Source organism: Dromiciops gliroides, chromosome 1 (assembly GCF_019393635.1).
Source record: "Dromiciops gliroides isolate mDroGli1 chromosome 1, mDroGli1.pri, whole genome shotgun sequence".
Classification (NCBI taxonomy): Eukaryota; Metazoa; Chordata; class Mammalia; order Microbiotheria; family Microbiotheriidae; genus Dromiciops; species Dromiciops gliroides.
In genome coordinates this window covers 308,379,042-308,396,068 of record NC_057861.1, presented here as the reverse complement: position 1 = coordinate 308,396,068, position 17,027 = coordinate 308,379,042, and the positions used below count along the sequence as shown (strand labels likewise).

Sequence of the window (17,027 nt, the reverse complement as noted above, 5' to 3'; positions counted from 1 at the left end):
AATCCAGTGAAGAGAGAATATCTAGGAGGAGATGGTAGTTAATAGCATTACATGTAGAAGTAAGATCAAGAAAGATCTATGCCACCTTTCTGAGAAAAGACTATCAGATTTGTCAACTAAGATATTACCAGTAACTGGGGAGAGCAAGTTCAGTTGAATAATGAGGTCATAAACTAGATAAAAAATCGTTTGAGGAATAAGTTAGAGGGGAGGAAAAAAGATTCAACTATAAGGACAAGGCAGGGATTGTGTCACTCAAGTTCTCTCTTCAGAGACAGTACCTAATTAGGTCTTTAATAAATGGTGGATAAAAAGGCTAATAACTGAAGAAAATTCATATTTATATAATGCTCTAAGAATTTCTTTCTTCTTAATCACCATATGACAGGTAGGATGTACAAGTATACTGTTTTCAACTTCAGATGTGAAAAGTGAAATTCAGAGTCTAGCCCAGGGTCTAACAGTATGGGAACTAAGAACTGATTGGATCTAGGTCTCTGTCAGCTATAAATTGAGAGTGTTTACACAATATGACCATAGTACTCTTCAAAACAAGGCATGGAATATCACAGAGGAAAAATGCAATGGAACGGGAATGAATTTCCATTCCCAACTCTGTAATGTAGCAGTTGTGTGACTTTAGGCAAATCACTTAACCCCTCTGGACTTGTTTCCTTATCGGTAAAATGAGCTGGCTGAACTAGATCCAAGGTTCTTTCAGTTCTAACATTATTTTCTAAGCTTGAAACTGTACTTATGAAGTCCCAAGCAATTTCTAATTTCATTAAATATAGAAAAATGCTTCTTTCCTTTAGAACTCTATACTCTAGATGAAAACTGGAAAAAAAATAAACCTAGCCCCTTAATTTTGATATCTCCAAAATATCCTAAAATTGAATATTGACATGTAAATGAGGTTTATGCTTTTAATCTGAGTACTTGGTACTATATAGACATGGTCTACATGTAGTAAGCTAGCAGTAAGGTACTGCTTGTTAACATGTGTTCAGTATTGTCAAAATGCATAGCTCTGACGGAAAGCAGATTTGTGTAAAGCCCTTATAAACCTCAACTGCTATGTTACAAAAGGAACAACACAGAGCATTTTGACACAAATGGTATCTCACTGTATGTGTGTATTATTGGTCCAAATGATTCACTCTCATTTAACTGCAATGAAGTCTTTCATCTCCATGCTATACAATAATAGCTTCCATATGACCAGTGGCTCAGCTATAAATAAGATCAAAAGCCAAAGAAAGGATTTAATAAAAAAAAGACATTAAGAGTAGCATTAAATCAGAAAAAAAAATAGCAAAGTTCAACAGTTTTTACAGAAGAAAGCACCACAGAGTACTAAGCAGCCTTCCAAATACCTCATGAAAAGGCATTTTGCAAGCAGTGGTCATATGCAAAATCCATTTAAGTAGGCTTGAAAGTGGTAAAGATGAGGTTCAGAGAAAGAAAGAAAAAAAAAAAGAATGCCACGTCTAAAGTCAAGCTGAAGGGCTGATACTAGATCCAGGGAGCAGCTTGCTTCATGTTATGTCCTACACAGCTGAACTCTGCAATGGCAAAATTCCACCCATTTTTCTGAACTTTGTCTATTTCATTTAATGGAGACAGACTTGGTAATCCTGAGTTTCTCAGGGAATCATAACATTGCTCAACTCTAACACATGAGCTCTGGAAAAGGAAGTTTTATTTGGCAGTCCATATCAACTTGATATGAAGAGCCAACTTCCCAAACAAATTTGATTCTTGTTCTGCAAAAATTACAATGTTAATCTCTATTCCCGACTGGATAAACAGCTGCTAATAACCTACAGCTCCAAGAGGAGGAGATGTGTTTCCTTTCATCTTTAGGCTGGTAGATACCTGATGTGCATAAGACTTTAGTGATTCCACATGTTGCTTTTAAAAAGTCATTCTGGTGCTGATCATGTCAGTTCACTTTTCTGCCTTTCTCTTGGGTTCCATCATCATTTCTAAAGATGGAATCACTGTCTCAAGGCTATGAAAACCAGTATTCTTTCAATTTTGGTGTGTATTAAAAGGAAACAAAATAAGTCTAATCTGCTATAGGACAACAGGCCATGTTTATATAATGCTTCACTGTTCTGAAGCAATTAAGGGGCTAGTTTTATTATTTATGCTAACTCACTTGAGCCTCATAACAACCCATGGGGTAGGTATTATAAAAATAATTTCCCTATTTTACAAATGAGGAGACTTGAGGCCCAGGGAAGTTAAATACCACGTGTTAAGACCACACAGCTAGTAATCAGTAGAGTTAAATCTGAGCCAAGGGGGGCAGCTAGGTGGTGCAGTGAATAAAGCACTGGCCCTGGATTCAGGAGGACCTGAATTCAAATCCGGCCTCAGACACTTGACCCTAACTAGCTGTGTGACCCTGGACAAGTCAAGTCACTTAACCCTCATTGCCCTGAAAAAAAAAAAAATCTGAGCCTAGGCATTATTCTAAGCCCAGGCTTCTTTTCAAGATATCCCAGTATCGAAGACAATGGTGACAAACACTGGTTTTGAAGTCTTGTTGGTGTAAGAGCCATTTTGTAATATTCCATACTATGCTGTATGTATGTGAGCATTGGCTAATTTCTTAGATATCTCATGTATAATTCTTTGATGATATTAACTTTTTTCATTTTCTCAGCAAAATGAAGTTCAGTAAATAAGAGTAAACAATTTGACCAAACTATAGATTCTGCCCCACCCCCAGAAGAAGTCTCCTGTATGATTATAGGAGTCATGTCAGCCTCAGCTCTTTTTCTCACTTGTTCCCAAGCACCTGCTTTAATAGTGACCTCAGTTCTACACCTCAAGATTCAGACATTTCACAAAACAGCTTTTTAAACAAAAGCCAGCTGTTTCCCATCTAGACTACAGGGGGGAAAAAATCTGGGCAGTGTACAGAAACATTACCCAGAGACTACTATTCTCCAATAACTTTCACACACTTTCAGCTTCACAATAGACTCGTCCATGTGTAGAAGGAAGGGAGAATGCAAACGCTAAATTAAAACTTGGAAACCCAACACCATGGTTTTAACAATATGCCCAATTAACTGCTTTAAAATGAATGTGGCCATTGTATCAGGACAATACTTTCCAAAGGGTGTCATTTTGAATAATATTTGACAGATCTTTTGGTTAAACTCAACTTTATAGTTCTAAGATGATTTATGGATATGGTGGAAGCTATAATTATGTGCAACTGTGAATGTCAACCAATTAGGTAAAACTCTAAAGTTATATAAAATGCAATGTTGAAGCTAAGTTTTCATTCCTATAAAGCCACTTTGCCTAAACCATTCCTTTATTATGGTCCTATTTTACACTCCTGTTTTCTAAGTAATTAAGATACTTTTGATTTAAAAATTTACAGCCACAATAAAAGCTAAAATAACACAACAGCCACAGATTTTGACAAATATATAACAGCAAAAGCCAAATTTTGCCTTTTAAATAGTGCCAAGTTGCTTCACTATTTTCTGTTTTGGTATGAATGACATAACTGAATTACTTCATGAGCTGCTACTTTAATTCCTAAGGGTGGAAAATTCCATGAGTTAATTCAATTTAGATGTAAAAAATATACACGAGAATTCGCTTTTCCTGTGGGCTCTCAGATGAGGCATGCAGGCCAATTGATGGTGTTGATGTGCTATGAAAGAAGAGTCTTTAAAATTATATACAGTGCTGAATGATGTGCTCCAATCGGTATAATCAAATCATCTGTTTACTACCATTAAAAAACAGGATCCTTTATTTCCTGTGTAAAAGTTTTTTTTTTCCTTAAAAGCCCAACAAAAATTACCATGCTTTCCCTCCGCCTAGAAGTCATCTCCTTCCTTTGCCCCAACTCTACCTATCTCTGACTTCTGAAAATTCTATGCATTCTTCAAGACCCAGTTAAAACACAACTTTCTCTATGAAGTCTTTGTGATTCTTGGCAGTAGGGGTAAAATTTCCCTCCAAAACATTTTATGGCATATTGTACTTTCTGTTTTATACAAGTGCTTATTTGTGTAAATCTTATCTTCTTTGCGATTTATAATCCTTTAATATATAGAATATCTTATTCATATTTGAGTCTCTGTTCACAATGTGTGGTAGAGTGCCTTGGACATAAATAGATAGTTGATCAACGTTCACCAAACAAATATTTGTGCTGTCTTTGTCATATGTATACAGTCAGAAAATCTATTTTCTTGGAAAAGCAAAAAGCAGATGAGTGACTATGTAGCAAGAAAAAAACCAAAAGCACTGAACAAAGAGTCAAAAGACTTGAGTCTGCACTATGGCTTTACCATTTAAGTAGCTGTATGATTTTTGGAAAATCACTATACTTCTCTGGCCCTCATTCCAGTTTAGAGGTTATATAATAAAGAAGCTGGACAAGATCTTTTGGGTTCACTCCAGCTCTGATATTCCAGGATTCTATGACTTTCAGTTCCTTGGATTAACTTTTCTAAACTATGTAATTCAATTCAAGGTCCTTCACAGCCTGGGTTGCCTTCTCTTTACAGTTTCTCTTACCTGACTTTCTACCAGAAAGTTTATGCTTTAGATATATCAGACTGTTCCATAAATAGAAATGCTTTTCTGCTTTACTCATTCCTTGTCTTATTGTTGTTGTCATTCAGTTGTTTCAGTTGTGTCTGACCCTTTGTGACCCCATATGGGGTTTTCTTGGCAAAGATACTGGAGAGGTTTGCCATTTCTTTCTCCAGCTCATTATATAGATGAGGAAACTGAGACAAACAGGGTGAAGTGACTTGCCCAGGGTCAACCAGCTAGTGAGTGTCTGAAGTAAAATTTGAATTCAGGAAGATGAGTCTTCCTGACTCCAGGCCCTGTGCTCTATCCACTGCCACTTAGATGCCTTTCTCTTCCTATGGAGACCATAAATATCTTCTCCTCATATTTGTGCCTTTTGAATATTACACTGATTCCTTGGGCTAAAAATGAATCCCTCACTTCTGTTCAGGGTTTGTACCCATTTGTGTTTCTCTTGTGCTCTTACCGTGTTCTATTTGGTTGTATAATTATTTAAAGTGGTGCATTCTCCTCACTGTCTGTAAGCCTCATAAGGACAGGTGCTATACTTCATTTATCTTTGTATATTTGTGTAACTGAATTGATTTAGGGGGCAAGGTCTATCACAGCTCCAAACCATGTGCTAACATATAATCCCACAGCCCATGAGTAATTAATTCTACATATACTAATAAATGTCACGTAACACCAAAACCTCAAACATGGTCATCTAATTGTATATCACCTGTTCTTTCTACTATATGACAGCTGAAGTTCTGAACAACATTGTTTACTGGACGTTGAAGCACAGAGAAGTAAAATATAGTGTGCACCCTCATATTTTTAATTAAAAAAACCAAACAACTCAAAGTATCATGTTCTAGCTATGTTTAAACCTGGAGAGTAAGATGTTATTTACAATTCTTATCTCCAGAACACCAAACAAATGTTTTGAAAAAAATAACTAGTGCTGTATAAGTGAGAGAGGCATTTGCTTATTCATTCCAAAGAACCTTTTTTAGGTTAATCAGGTTGGATTGGAAGGTCCATTGGCCACAAACAGGCTATTTCTGGGCCTTCCAACTAAAGTTAATTCCATTTATTTGGAATATTGGGGAGGAAGAAAGGGACAGACTTGACTGGGCTCCTTACTCTAAAAGAACAGCACAGTGGGCAAACCTCATTCAATTTTTTGGCTAGGGATCTTCTGTTGTTGACCTGTACTTTGAGTGTCCTAGCAAAGCTTCTTTTGTCTATAATGAGTTCCCTAGGCCAGTTCCCGTAGGTTCTTCTCACAGACCTCTGACATACCTTGGGGTTGCTGAGATGCTATGCATCTTCAAAGGGCCTAGATGACACCTGCATTTTATGACTTGGTGACCAAAACTCTGACTTTTTCCATGATGGGTATGGTGAGAAGGAAGGGTGAGGGCAATGAAAGAAAATATTAAACCTCAAGACTTTCATGAAGAGCTAATGTGAAAAGAATGATATCATTTAGTGTAGCACTGTTAACTAGAAAGCTACTAATGGTGCTATATGCTAGCAGTAGTAATCACTTAAATATCTTCTGGGCAAAGGAAAAGTAATAGTAAGGTAGGCCCTACTTGTTCTAAAAAAGAGCCACCAACAAACTTGCAAATTCCTTGGCATGAAAACCACTTCAAAGAGAAAATTCTTAAGTTCCATCCACTGATCTTTTTGTGAATTGTTAAGTTCTCAGTGGCCCAGAAGAAAAGATGAGGAACTGGAATTCCTATGTTTTATTCCTGCCTTTGGCACAGATTCACACTGTGACCTTTTGACTTGCCTTTCAATAACTACAGTAATAATGATTAGTTCAATGACTCTTAAGCTGCTATAAAGCTTGGCTAATGGATATGCAAAATACTTCAAGTTCCCTTAACAGAAAGAGTTATACCATTACACAATATTCATTACAAAGAAAAATGTTTAAATGCAATAAAGAAAAATACCTCAAGGTTGGTGCTATTTTTTAAAAACTTCCCCACAATACCAAAATTAGCTAGCTCTGTGACACTTCAGACAACTAAGTTTGCCTCTCTTGGCCCTTTTTTGCTCATCTATTAACTGAAAGGCACCAGCTAGGTGATTTCTCGGGTTGCTTCTAACTCTACAAAAAAAAAAAAAAAGCTTAGATTATCTAAAAAACAAACAGCTGACAAAAATCTGTGGTCATGTCTTCCCACAGGAAGTAGCATAATGTTACGGTATGAACACCAGATTTGGACTCAAAGGACCTGGGTTTGAATCTTGGCTTGGCTATTCACTTTCTGGGTGATTCTGGTGGATTCACTCCAGTTCTTTAGAATGCACTTCCCTTATTAATAAAATGACAGAGTTGGTTTAGATGATCTCTTAACTCTGATTTACTACCAAAGAAATATTTTGCATATGGATACCTTACAACAGTTTTCATACAGCCGAGAATTATTAATAATGCTGTATTCTCATTTGTTTTGGGGAGAAACCAGATTTTTTTCTGCCTAATTTTAGAATATATAATCTAAAAACATGTTCTTTCCCAGTTGAACTAAGCTTTCTTGGTAGAACTACTTAATTCAAGTTATAGATAATAGGCAATTCAAGTGGTAAATCAAGGCATAAGATTGGAATGTGTTATTTACTTATTTGGTCTGCCCGCAAAAAGCAACAAATATCTTTTAAATGATATAAACGAGGAGGCAGCTAGGTGGCACAGTGGATAAAGCACTGGCCCTGGATTCAGGAGTACCTGAGTTCAAATCTGGTTTCAGACACTTAACACTTACTAGCCGTGTGACCGTGGGCAAGTCACTTAACCCTCATTGCACCGCAAACAAAAATGAACTTTCATATAAATGATATAAACCAGGGAATGACAGTGATTAACTGAGGGTATGATTTTTAGGGAAAAAACCCAACCTTTTTTTTTCCATTGTCTACTACCACTATTGACAAATAATTAGAATTACAGAAGGGTTCATATGACAAGGCTTGCTTATTATGTATGAGTTTTGTATTTTAACAGTTTAAAGAAGATATCCTGTAAATTCAATTGATATTTCAAAGTTTTATTTGCATGGTCTACCAACAGTGAATTAAAGAAGTTTCACTGTAATGTACTGTATTCAGCAAATTGTTATGTATCATGTAAATATATTAAATCCTTCAAATAATAAGTAGCTTAATGATTTTGTCATAGTATTACTTGAGAGAAAACTGAGACACCAAGATGACTCATTGCTACTTGGTTAAAGTTGCTAACTGTATTCTTTCCAAAGTCAGCTATGAAATATTTTTCAATCTACTAAAGTCACCATGTTTAAGAGAAATTTGTGGTTTGCTAGAAAACTGTACTACACAGATACATAAAATAAAAATAATTTAAACTTTTCTGTACTGCAAGCTCCCCAATGTTTAGGGCACCTTATTCAGCATAAGGAAAGCCATCTTTTAAAGCAGCCATAATGTTTTAGGGTCATCAGAAAAGCCATACAAAACAAAATACAATTCTCAATGATTGTCTCCTCCCACAATGGACCCTCTGTGGAATCCTTCTCTATCCCATTATGGTGCTACTTTTAGACAGTATTGTAGACGACCAACCACACTAAGAAGTGAACAGAATAATGGTAACAGTATTCATTTAGGGCTTTACACTTTATATAGCACTTTAAATACATTAATTCAATCGATTTTCTCAACAATCCTATGGGACAGGCAGCATATCATTATTTACTTCCTTATAGACTCTCCTAAGGTGAGTCACATAACACAAAAGCTCCAGTCTAGGACATTTTACTTTAAATCCAGTGTTCTTTTTGTTATGCTGCCCATACCATTCTGGAAGATATCCTTTACATGGTGTTGGACTACAGAGACCTTTCTAGGGCATCACCAAAACTCCCTGAAATTAAGGATGACTCAATCAACATCCATTTGTTATTTCTTTATTATCTCTGTAAGTTGTGGAAGTGAAGGCAGAAGAGCTAGCCATAGGCTGGGGAGATAGGACATGAATCAAAAAGGAACTTATAATAATAGTTCCCATTAATGGAGCTCTTTAGAATTTACAAAATGCTTTCTTTCTCGGGTGGTATTTAGAGAAAATATTAGCATATTCATTTTACAGATTAGAAAACTGAGGTTCAGAGAAACTAATTTAGTCACATAGCAAGTAAGACTCAAAGCTGCATTTTCTGGGTTCCATGGCTAATGTTCTTTCCTTCATTATCATGTGCAGCCTCTCAAAATGAGACACACATTTGTGTGTATACATATATAAATGTCCTTTGAGTGCTAAGTTGTATGATGCAGATTACATTGGTTAAGAGGAATTCAGAGAAGAGAGATATTACTGGGGGTTTGCTTAGCTAGGGAAGCTTTGTGAAGGAGATGGGTCATAAAAGAATGGTATGAATTAGGAGAAAAAAAGAGATGGACAATGCAAGCAGCAGGCACAGTAGTAGCAGATATAGGAATATATGTGTTTCATTCTGGGATCAGTGAACAGAAAGTCTGGCTAGGTAGAAAGTTTATACAAAAAGAATGGAAGATAGTATGGGAAAGGTAGGTTGTGGAGGCTCTTGAATAGAGGAAAAGAATGTAACTTTTACCTTACAGATTAAAGAGAGCTAATGAAGGATTTTAAATGGGGAATGACAGGATGAAAACGTATATCTAGAGAACATACAAAGATGTGACCTGTAGTGTTGTAAATGATGCTTCTGTACTGGGAAACTCTTTTATTATTGAAAAACCTACTTGAATCACTGACGGCCCACTTCAGAGTTCCAAGTGAAACATATTATGAATTAAAAGCTAAGTACAATATATTAATAATTAAATGAGATAACATTATGGCAGAGTCAAAGACCTGGTTCTCCCCAGTCCTGCTTTAAGTCTGTAGAAATAATTGCTTGTATCATCTTCCAAGTTATCTTGCTATTTTGTTTTGTTTTGCTTTTTTTTTATTTTGCATGGGAAGAGAAAGCGTACAAGAGGGTCAAAAGGATTCAGTGTTGTTTACTCTTGAAAAAGAAAAAAAAATTATTGAGGATGGTGTGTAAGGAAGATCTGTTGGAAACAATACAAGCCCAGGAATGGGTCTCATGTTGCTATGACTTGCTTCTACTATGAAACCAGCAAATGAAGGTGTTTCGTTCAGTTGGGAAAGAGACTCCCACCAGCACATTCTGTACAAGTTTCCGGTCCATACCTCCCACTGCTGCTTTATTTACTGCAGCTGGCTAAAGTTTTATAGCCTGTTTCATGTATTAAAATTAAAATGTGGAAAACATTACCAGTATCCTCCTTGAATTTTGGGGGGGGGAATATTTTTTTTTCCTTCAACTTCCTTTTCAGTGTGGAATGTATGAAATGGTCAAAGGCTAACTTTAGACTGACTATATTCAAAAACTATTTCCTTTGTTCTTATGTTTTTGCTTGAAAATTCAGACCAGTTTTTATAAAGGAAAATACCAAATCTGTTGCTTTTACAGAAGTTACAGTTTCATAAAATGACTAACAATATTTCTGAGGACTAGCTGACTGGTTTTCAGGAAGAAAGAAAACAACACAGCAGAATACAACTCCTTTAAAAAGCAGAGGGGTTGTCATTGGACTGCATCTTTGGAAGGGACACTGCCCAATCTACTTGCATCTGCAATTATATTCTCACTGAATTATAAATGTTTCAGAGAAGTGAACGGGAACTTGTCTTCAAAAGCAAAATAATAAGCATTCCTGCCTCTGCCTAGATGTTTCATAATTAAATCAAATATAATTCTGGGAAATACAGGCACATGGCTAGATACATTTTCTCTTTCTTCTTGGTCCTGAGGCTTTCTACCTTTGTCCCATCCTCTGTCTTTCTGAACCCCCAAATGTTCTAGCTACTCCCCCTTCTGACCTCTGAAGGATACACAAAGGGGAAAGCAATCCAGAGATCAAATATTTCCAACAAGCACAATGTAATTTATTATTTTTAAGATCAACTTCACCTACATCTGGTATTTAAGGAGAAACTTTACATATTTATGGAAAAACTGTCTCTGAAGTGATGCCCTGGGTGCATGTTGCATCAGTTTAACATATGCAAAGCAAACAAGGCTACAAAAATTAAATTCTTTTTCTCTTGATTGAGAGCAGATATACAGAAATGGTTGTAAGTCACAGATCTGGCTTTTAATAAAGCCAGATTTCTTCATTAAAAGCAGTATTGTTTAAACATTGGAGGGGAAAAAGGAGCTTTGTACAAACGAAAAATCTTGCATCCCAAGAGTACTTAACACATTACCTGAGGCCAAGCTAAATTACAATCTAGAATTTCCTTTTGTGGATTCTCAGCAACTGCCATGGACAAACAAGCAATTACTCCAAGATAATTTTATTGGGGAGATGTCAGGGGAAGGAAAAAAGAGAGATTTAGTTCTGATATTCAAAAGCATATTTCTACAGTTTAATTGAAGTGAATGGAGTCAGTTGTCACTATTTAGAAAGTAGCACACTTGTTTCCTATAAATGGCTTCAACCATGTTGTGGCTCTTAATAATAGTTCATTCAGGACCGAAATACTTTTTAAATATTTTTATTAAGAAACTAAAAAGAGGAAAATCAACATGTCAGAAGAGAATAACTTAAGAGTTTGTACTCATTCTGTATATTCTTTTTCTCCTCTAATTTTTTTCTCCTTAGCTAAGTCAAATTCAACAACCATAAAAGTCACACAACTTTTTCAGCATAGTTAGCAATAGTCAAAAAGAAACCAAATGCATTTTTGTGACTCACTGCATCATCATCAATTACAGATGACATTTTTTTCCTTTCTATCACTTAACTGGGAAAAATGAAAATTTCATCCATAAGGCCAACAAATACATCATTTCAATGGAGAAATCTTCAGATGTAGTTGGAGATAGAACTATAGATTCACAAAATTACCCCAATGAAGAGACTCACTGTGTTTCTAAAAAAATAAATAAAATCAACTCTATATGAAATAATAGCAAATGAGACTCCTCTTAGATGGGACTTCAAGCTGAAGTGACATGGGCAAAACATTAAAAGGAAAAAAAAATCTTGCATATATGTCACCCAAACTCCTAATCCCATAAAACAGTTTTAAAGTTTGTGTTATGGGTAAATATACAAACTTACCATGAGTGAATGCCTGTTGGCTGAAAGAAGACCTGTCCCATATCCTGATCCGAGACCGCCCATGGCACCATTATGAGAAGGTCCTATTAATCCGTGCATATCACTATGACCACTAGACATAGCTGTTGAAGGCCCAACTGCATGGTTCCGGAGAACATGAATAGCATCATCCAGTCTTTCTAAGCGATCTTCAATCCGGCTTTGCTGTTAGTTTATGAGAAAGAATATGAAAGATCAATTGATGAGGGAAGAGAAAGTCAACCAGTAAACCACATTTTTGTTGATGGAGGTTACAATTTAAGTTGGGAAAGAGGAACTATGAGAATTTATAATTGAAAAGAGCCACCTTACTATATTCTTTCTCCTTCAAAGTTAGTATCCTTTAGAATAAGAATTAACACAAAAAACCCCTTCATTCTAGACAACTGATGAGAAATGCTACCAACACTGTAGCTTCATCTTCATGAGTAAAAATAGATTCAATAATTCTTCAGGGACATAAACTGTACTTATGCTATGCCACACTGAATTATCTTTAAAGAGATTTTAGAGTTACTTTGGAAAATGAAAACATGCATTTTAATTTTCGGAGTACTCTGGCAGGGAACACTTACAGACTCCAATAAATCTATGATAGAAAAGATCACTGTTTCATGTACGTGTGTAGGTCTTATCTACCCAAATTAAGGGATCCTTGTCCTCTCTCCATTTATATTGTATCACATACAGTCCTTATGAAATAGGTGATTAGTAAGTATATACTGAGTTGAGTGAATGACTCGATCTGTCAGCCAATTTCTTTTGGCAATCTATTACTGAGTTCTGTCTACTTCTGTTGACTTTGTTCTTCAACTATCTTAGGTTCCATCTTTATTTTGGTGCCAAATGTCTTATAGATTTAGTTTCTTTAAGGGCCCTGAATTTTAGTTGGTTTTTTTTTTTTTTTGAAGAGAAAATTGCTTGGCATGTGCACATTTTTCTTCCCAAGAAAATGCTAGAAATGTGGGATAGAATAAAAGATAGAGATAATGCAAAATTTCCCCCTGCTTAGGGGCTCCACAAATGTAGGCTTGCTGGGTAAGAGAACTCCAACTCACGGTTATGTGCTGTGATCATGACTGTTATAATCTGGAAACAGATTTCCATGAAGGTTTGGGAAAGTAACTTTTTTTTTTTAAAGGTAAAGGGATGTATTGAGATGACTTTAACTCATCTTGTGCTGCATGGAAAAAATGATCTTTCTGGCCTATTACCCACAGAATTTTTACTGACGACTAGTTAGAAAGACTGATGACTACTTTTGAAATGACCTATGATTGCTTATTCAGTAAAAGAACAGCGGTAGTTATAATAAACCATGGTACACATAAAGTAGTCATAACAATCTACAAGCCTGCTATGGGCCAATCATTATGCCAGGTACTGGGGTAGGTTGGGTGCAGGATTTGGAGAACTTGGGTGGTAAACTGAAGGGGGGAAACCCTGGAGGCAAGGATACCTATTTATAGGCTACTACAGGAATTCAGATGAGAAGTGATGAGGACGAACTGGAGTAGTAATTGTGCCAGTGGAAAGAAGGAGACAGATGCAAGAGGAGATGTGAAGGTAGAATGACCAAACTTGACAACTGATTCTATATGTGGTATAAACTTGAGTGACCCAAAGGGTGGTGATGCTCTCAACAGAAATAGGGAAGTTATCACATGTAAAGCACTTTGCAAACCTTCTACCACTACCCATATAAATGTTGTTTTTGGTCAGTAGTTTCAGTCATGTCTGACTATTCCTGACCCCATTTGGGGCTTTCTTTGCAGAGATACTAGAGTGGTTTTCCATTTCCTTCTCCAGCCCATTATACAGATGAGGAAACTGAGGCCAAAAGGCTGAAGTGACTTGCCCAGGGCCATGCATCTGGTAAGTGTCTAAGGCCAGATTCAGGTCTTTCAGACTCCAGGACTGGCTCTCCACTCACTGCATGACCTAGCTGCTAAATGTCAGCTATAGTAAATGAGGGGACACAGAGATTTGGGGAAAAGATAAATTCTCCTTTGGAAATGTTGACTTTTCGATGCCTATGGAAACATGGAGCTAGACCTTAGGAGAGAGACTAGGGTTGGAGAGAAATCTAGGAACCATCTGCTTAGAGATGACAATTAAGCCCTGGAAGCTGATATAGTCACCCAACAGAAGAGTGTGAATTCAGAGAAGAACAGGAGAAGAAGAACAGAAACTCTGGGCACAGCCACAATTAGGGAATGGAGCATGATGTAGATGATGATCCAGCAAAGATGACTGAGAAGCAATGGTCAGGGGGGTAGGAGAAGACCTAGGGAATAGCAATGTCACAAAAACCCAGGTTAGAGAGATAGTGGTCAATGGAGACTAGCAAATCTTCCAGATCTATAGTTAGGAGAAGACCAAATATGATAGACTGTTCTAGAATACTCAGTTAAACCTCCAAAAACTTTTCTAAAAACTTAAGTCTTCTTATTTTTTTTTTTTGGCAGGGCAATGGGGGTTAAGTGACTTGCCCAAGGTCACACAGCCAGTAAGTGTTAAGTGTCTGAGGCCGGATTTGAACTCAGGAACTCCTGAATCCAGGGCCGGCGCTCTATCCACTGCGCCACTTAAGTCTTCTTATCCAGTTACAAACTCTTTTCCAGATATGTATCATTTTGCTTATTCTTCAGACACCTTTCATGCACAGCTGAAATAATTAGACTGGTAACATCTATGTAGTATAATGGAAGCAGCATTCAACTAAGGGACCTTGATTGAAATGCTAGGTCTTCCACTAAATGGCTGTGTGAAGATGGGCAAGATATTTAACTTCTCTGAGCTTCAGTTGATTCATCTATAAAATGCAGATGATTAAACATCCATACACCTTATCTCATAGGACTGTTCAGAGGAAATGTTTGATAAATCCTCAAGTGTCAGTTCATATCATTATCAATGTAAGAACAGAATATAACTAATGTTGCATTCAGGTACCCAGCATATTCTCTACTGTGTGACCTACACACTGTAGAGAGGGACATCAGAGGAAGAAAAACAGAAACTAAGCAATATTCTGAGATTTTCTTTTAAAAGATCATTTTAAGTGCAATGAGAGTCCCTAATTAATACTTACAAATACAGGAAGAAAGGTACTAAAACAAAGACAAGACAAAGCATCTATGTATGGACAGGCAAAAGGCGAACCTTTTTCTCACTGTTAATTCCAAGACTATGAAGAAAAAAAAAGTTCTATTTGGTCTCACTGAAGGTATCTGTCCCTCTTCCAAAGATACTTATAATCTGAGAAGAAACTGAGTGAGGCTGTTAGCAGATTACTATTATTTGACCTATGACACTGGCATCATCCCAGTATCATCAACCAGAGTGTTATAGACATTGAATCATAACATGAACACATTATTTATGAAACCATTAGAAATTTTTAGTTTCTCTACACTAGAAATTCAAACCTCATTGCAATGAACTTTCTTCATTACCAGTATTACTCTTTAATATATGGAATTAACTGTAATGAACCAAGAATCAGTACATGTAGGAACAGAGGTCTAGAGAAAAATTTTTACAAATGACCTAGTAATTCCAGAAAGAATATTAAGAATAAATTTCCAGAGCTGAAACAGCTTAGCTTCATGTAGGATACAATATCACAAGTTGCTGCTGGTGGTGAAGGTGCAATAGCTATGCCACTTGTCAAATTAGAGGCAACACATCTGTATGTTGCTAGTGTCAGGCTAGGGAGTCAAAGCTTTGACATTAGGAAATTCAGTTCGGACAGAAAGACAGGCATCAGGGATTCCAACATGGAGGTCTGGTGGTGCTAGAGCAGCGCCTGTAATGACCTCCAAAATAGACCGAGTTACTGCACCACTACTTTTGTATCTTTCCTGTCCCTCTGGCTGGGCTAGCAGCTCAGTTATGCCAAAGTGATATAAGAGTGTAGTAACTATTAATAAGCAACTTGAGGGGCAGCTAGGTGGTGCAGTGGATAGAGCACTGGACCTGGAGTCAGGAGGACCTAAGTTCAATTCTGGCCTCAGATACTTAACACTTACTAGCTATGTGACCTTAGGCAAGTCACTTAACCCCAATTGCCTCACCAAAAAACAAACAAACAAGCAACTTGAGAATGGGGGGGGTAGTTTGAGGGGTGGAAAAAAAGGATATAAAAGAGGAAACATGGCACAAAAATTGCTAGGTTAGAATATATTAACAGATCAGACATACCAAAGAATGTAATGGTCCTTCATAATTAGGAGATGATGATGCCTGTCCTCCATTTCTAGACCAAACAGCTGTGCCTGCTGATATTAAAATGGAAATCACAATTAGAACCTTATAAACAAAAATTTCTTCCCAATATTTTTAATAGCTTCATAGACAAGGAAATCCCAATTTCCAGTTAGGCTATAGAGGAAGCATACAGAGACCTTCTGAAACACCAAGGGTGGGTGTGGGGTGGGATGGGGAGGTATCTTTATGTAAAACACACAGATACCGGGCCTCAAATTACCTCCTAACAGAGATGATTTCGTTGATTCTGAAACTATACTTGAGAGCAGTTCCTGAAGGAGGAAACATCACTTTTAAAAGGAGAAGTGGTAAGTTAAAAAAATACTAAGAGGGCTTTAGTGGCTGTTTATGGAAAGCCAGCTCATACCAGATCATTATTCTTATTTTGGTAAAACACATATTTAGTCCATGATGATTAGCTATAAAAACCTCTTACGACTATAAAATTACAAACAATGGCAAAGTAAAACCACTCTTTCCATGTTAACATCAGTAATCCAATATATTGGGTACTTTGTTAAGTAGATTATTTTCTTCTGTAGTCACAAAACATGAATATGAAGAAAAGCTCTTGTTAAACATATGTATATATGTTTCTAGTCTAATAAATTTGTGAATAACCTTTAGACTAACACTAACCAAGAGGTTTCAATTTTAAAAGCAAAGGAGTGCTATAGAGTTTTATTTTCCATGTCAGAATTTAGTGAAACAATGACTTTTTTGTTTGTTTATATATCTATATATATCTATATCTATATATATATATTTTTTTGGGTAGAAATAAAGGACTCTGGAATTTACTCAGGGCAATAAGTGACATTACCACTGTCTCAGGTGATGAAAAGGTCATTCTCTTCAAATTAATTTTGTTTTAGTAAGAGAGCATACAGATTGATCTTGCACACTTCTTAAGATCAAATAATTAGACAAGGGCATGAGAATCAGTATTTGTCCCTAAATCCATGTCATTATAACAATTAACTTTTCTTTCACAT

The 17,027-nt window shown here is 36.4% G+C and overlaps 1 protein-coding gene across 5 annotated transcripts in view; it reads right to left on the bottom strand.

The window, feature by feature from the left end:
* TCF4 (transcription factor 4) overlaps window positions 1–17,027 on the bottom strand; it is a 123,961-nt gene that overhangs the window by 24,982 nt on the left and 81,952 nt on the right. For 3 of the 5 annotated variants that reach the window (XM_043998598.1, XM_043998738.1, XM_043998877.1), the window contains exons 7-8: window positions 15,967–16,043; window positions 11,722–11,925 (exon numbers count right to left, since the gene is read on the bottom strand). In XM_043998598.1, the coding sequence (XP_043854533.1) occupies window positions 11,722–11,925; window positions 15,967–16,043 (281 nt within the window). The remainder of the gene's footprint in view (window positions 1–11,721; window positions 11,926–15,966; window positions 16,044–17,027) is intronic. The other 2 variants (XM_043998660.1, XM_043998810.1) reach the window with 1 other exon arrangement.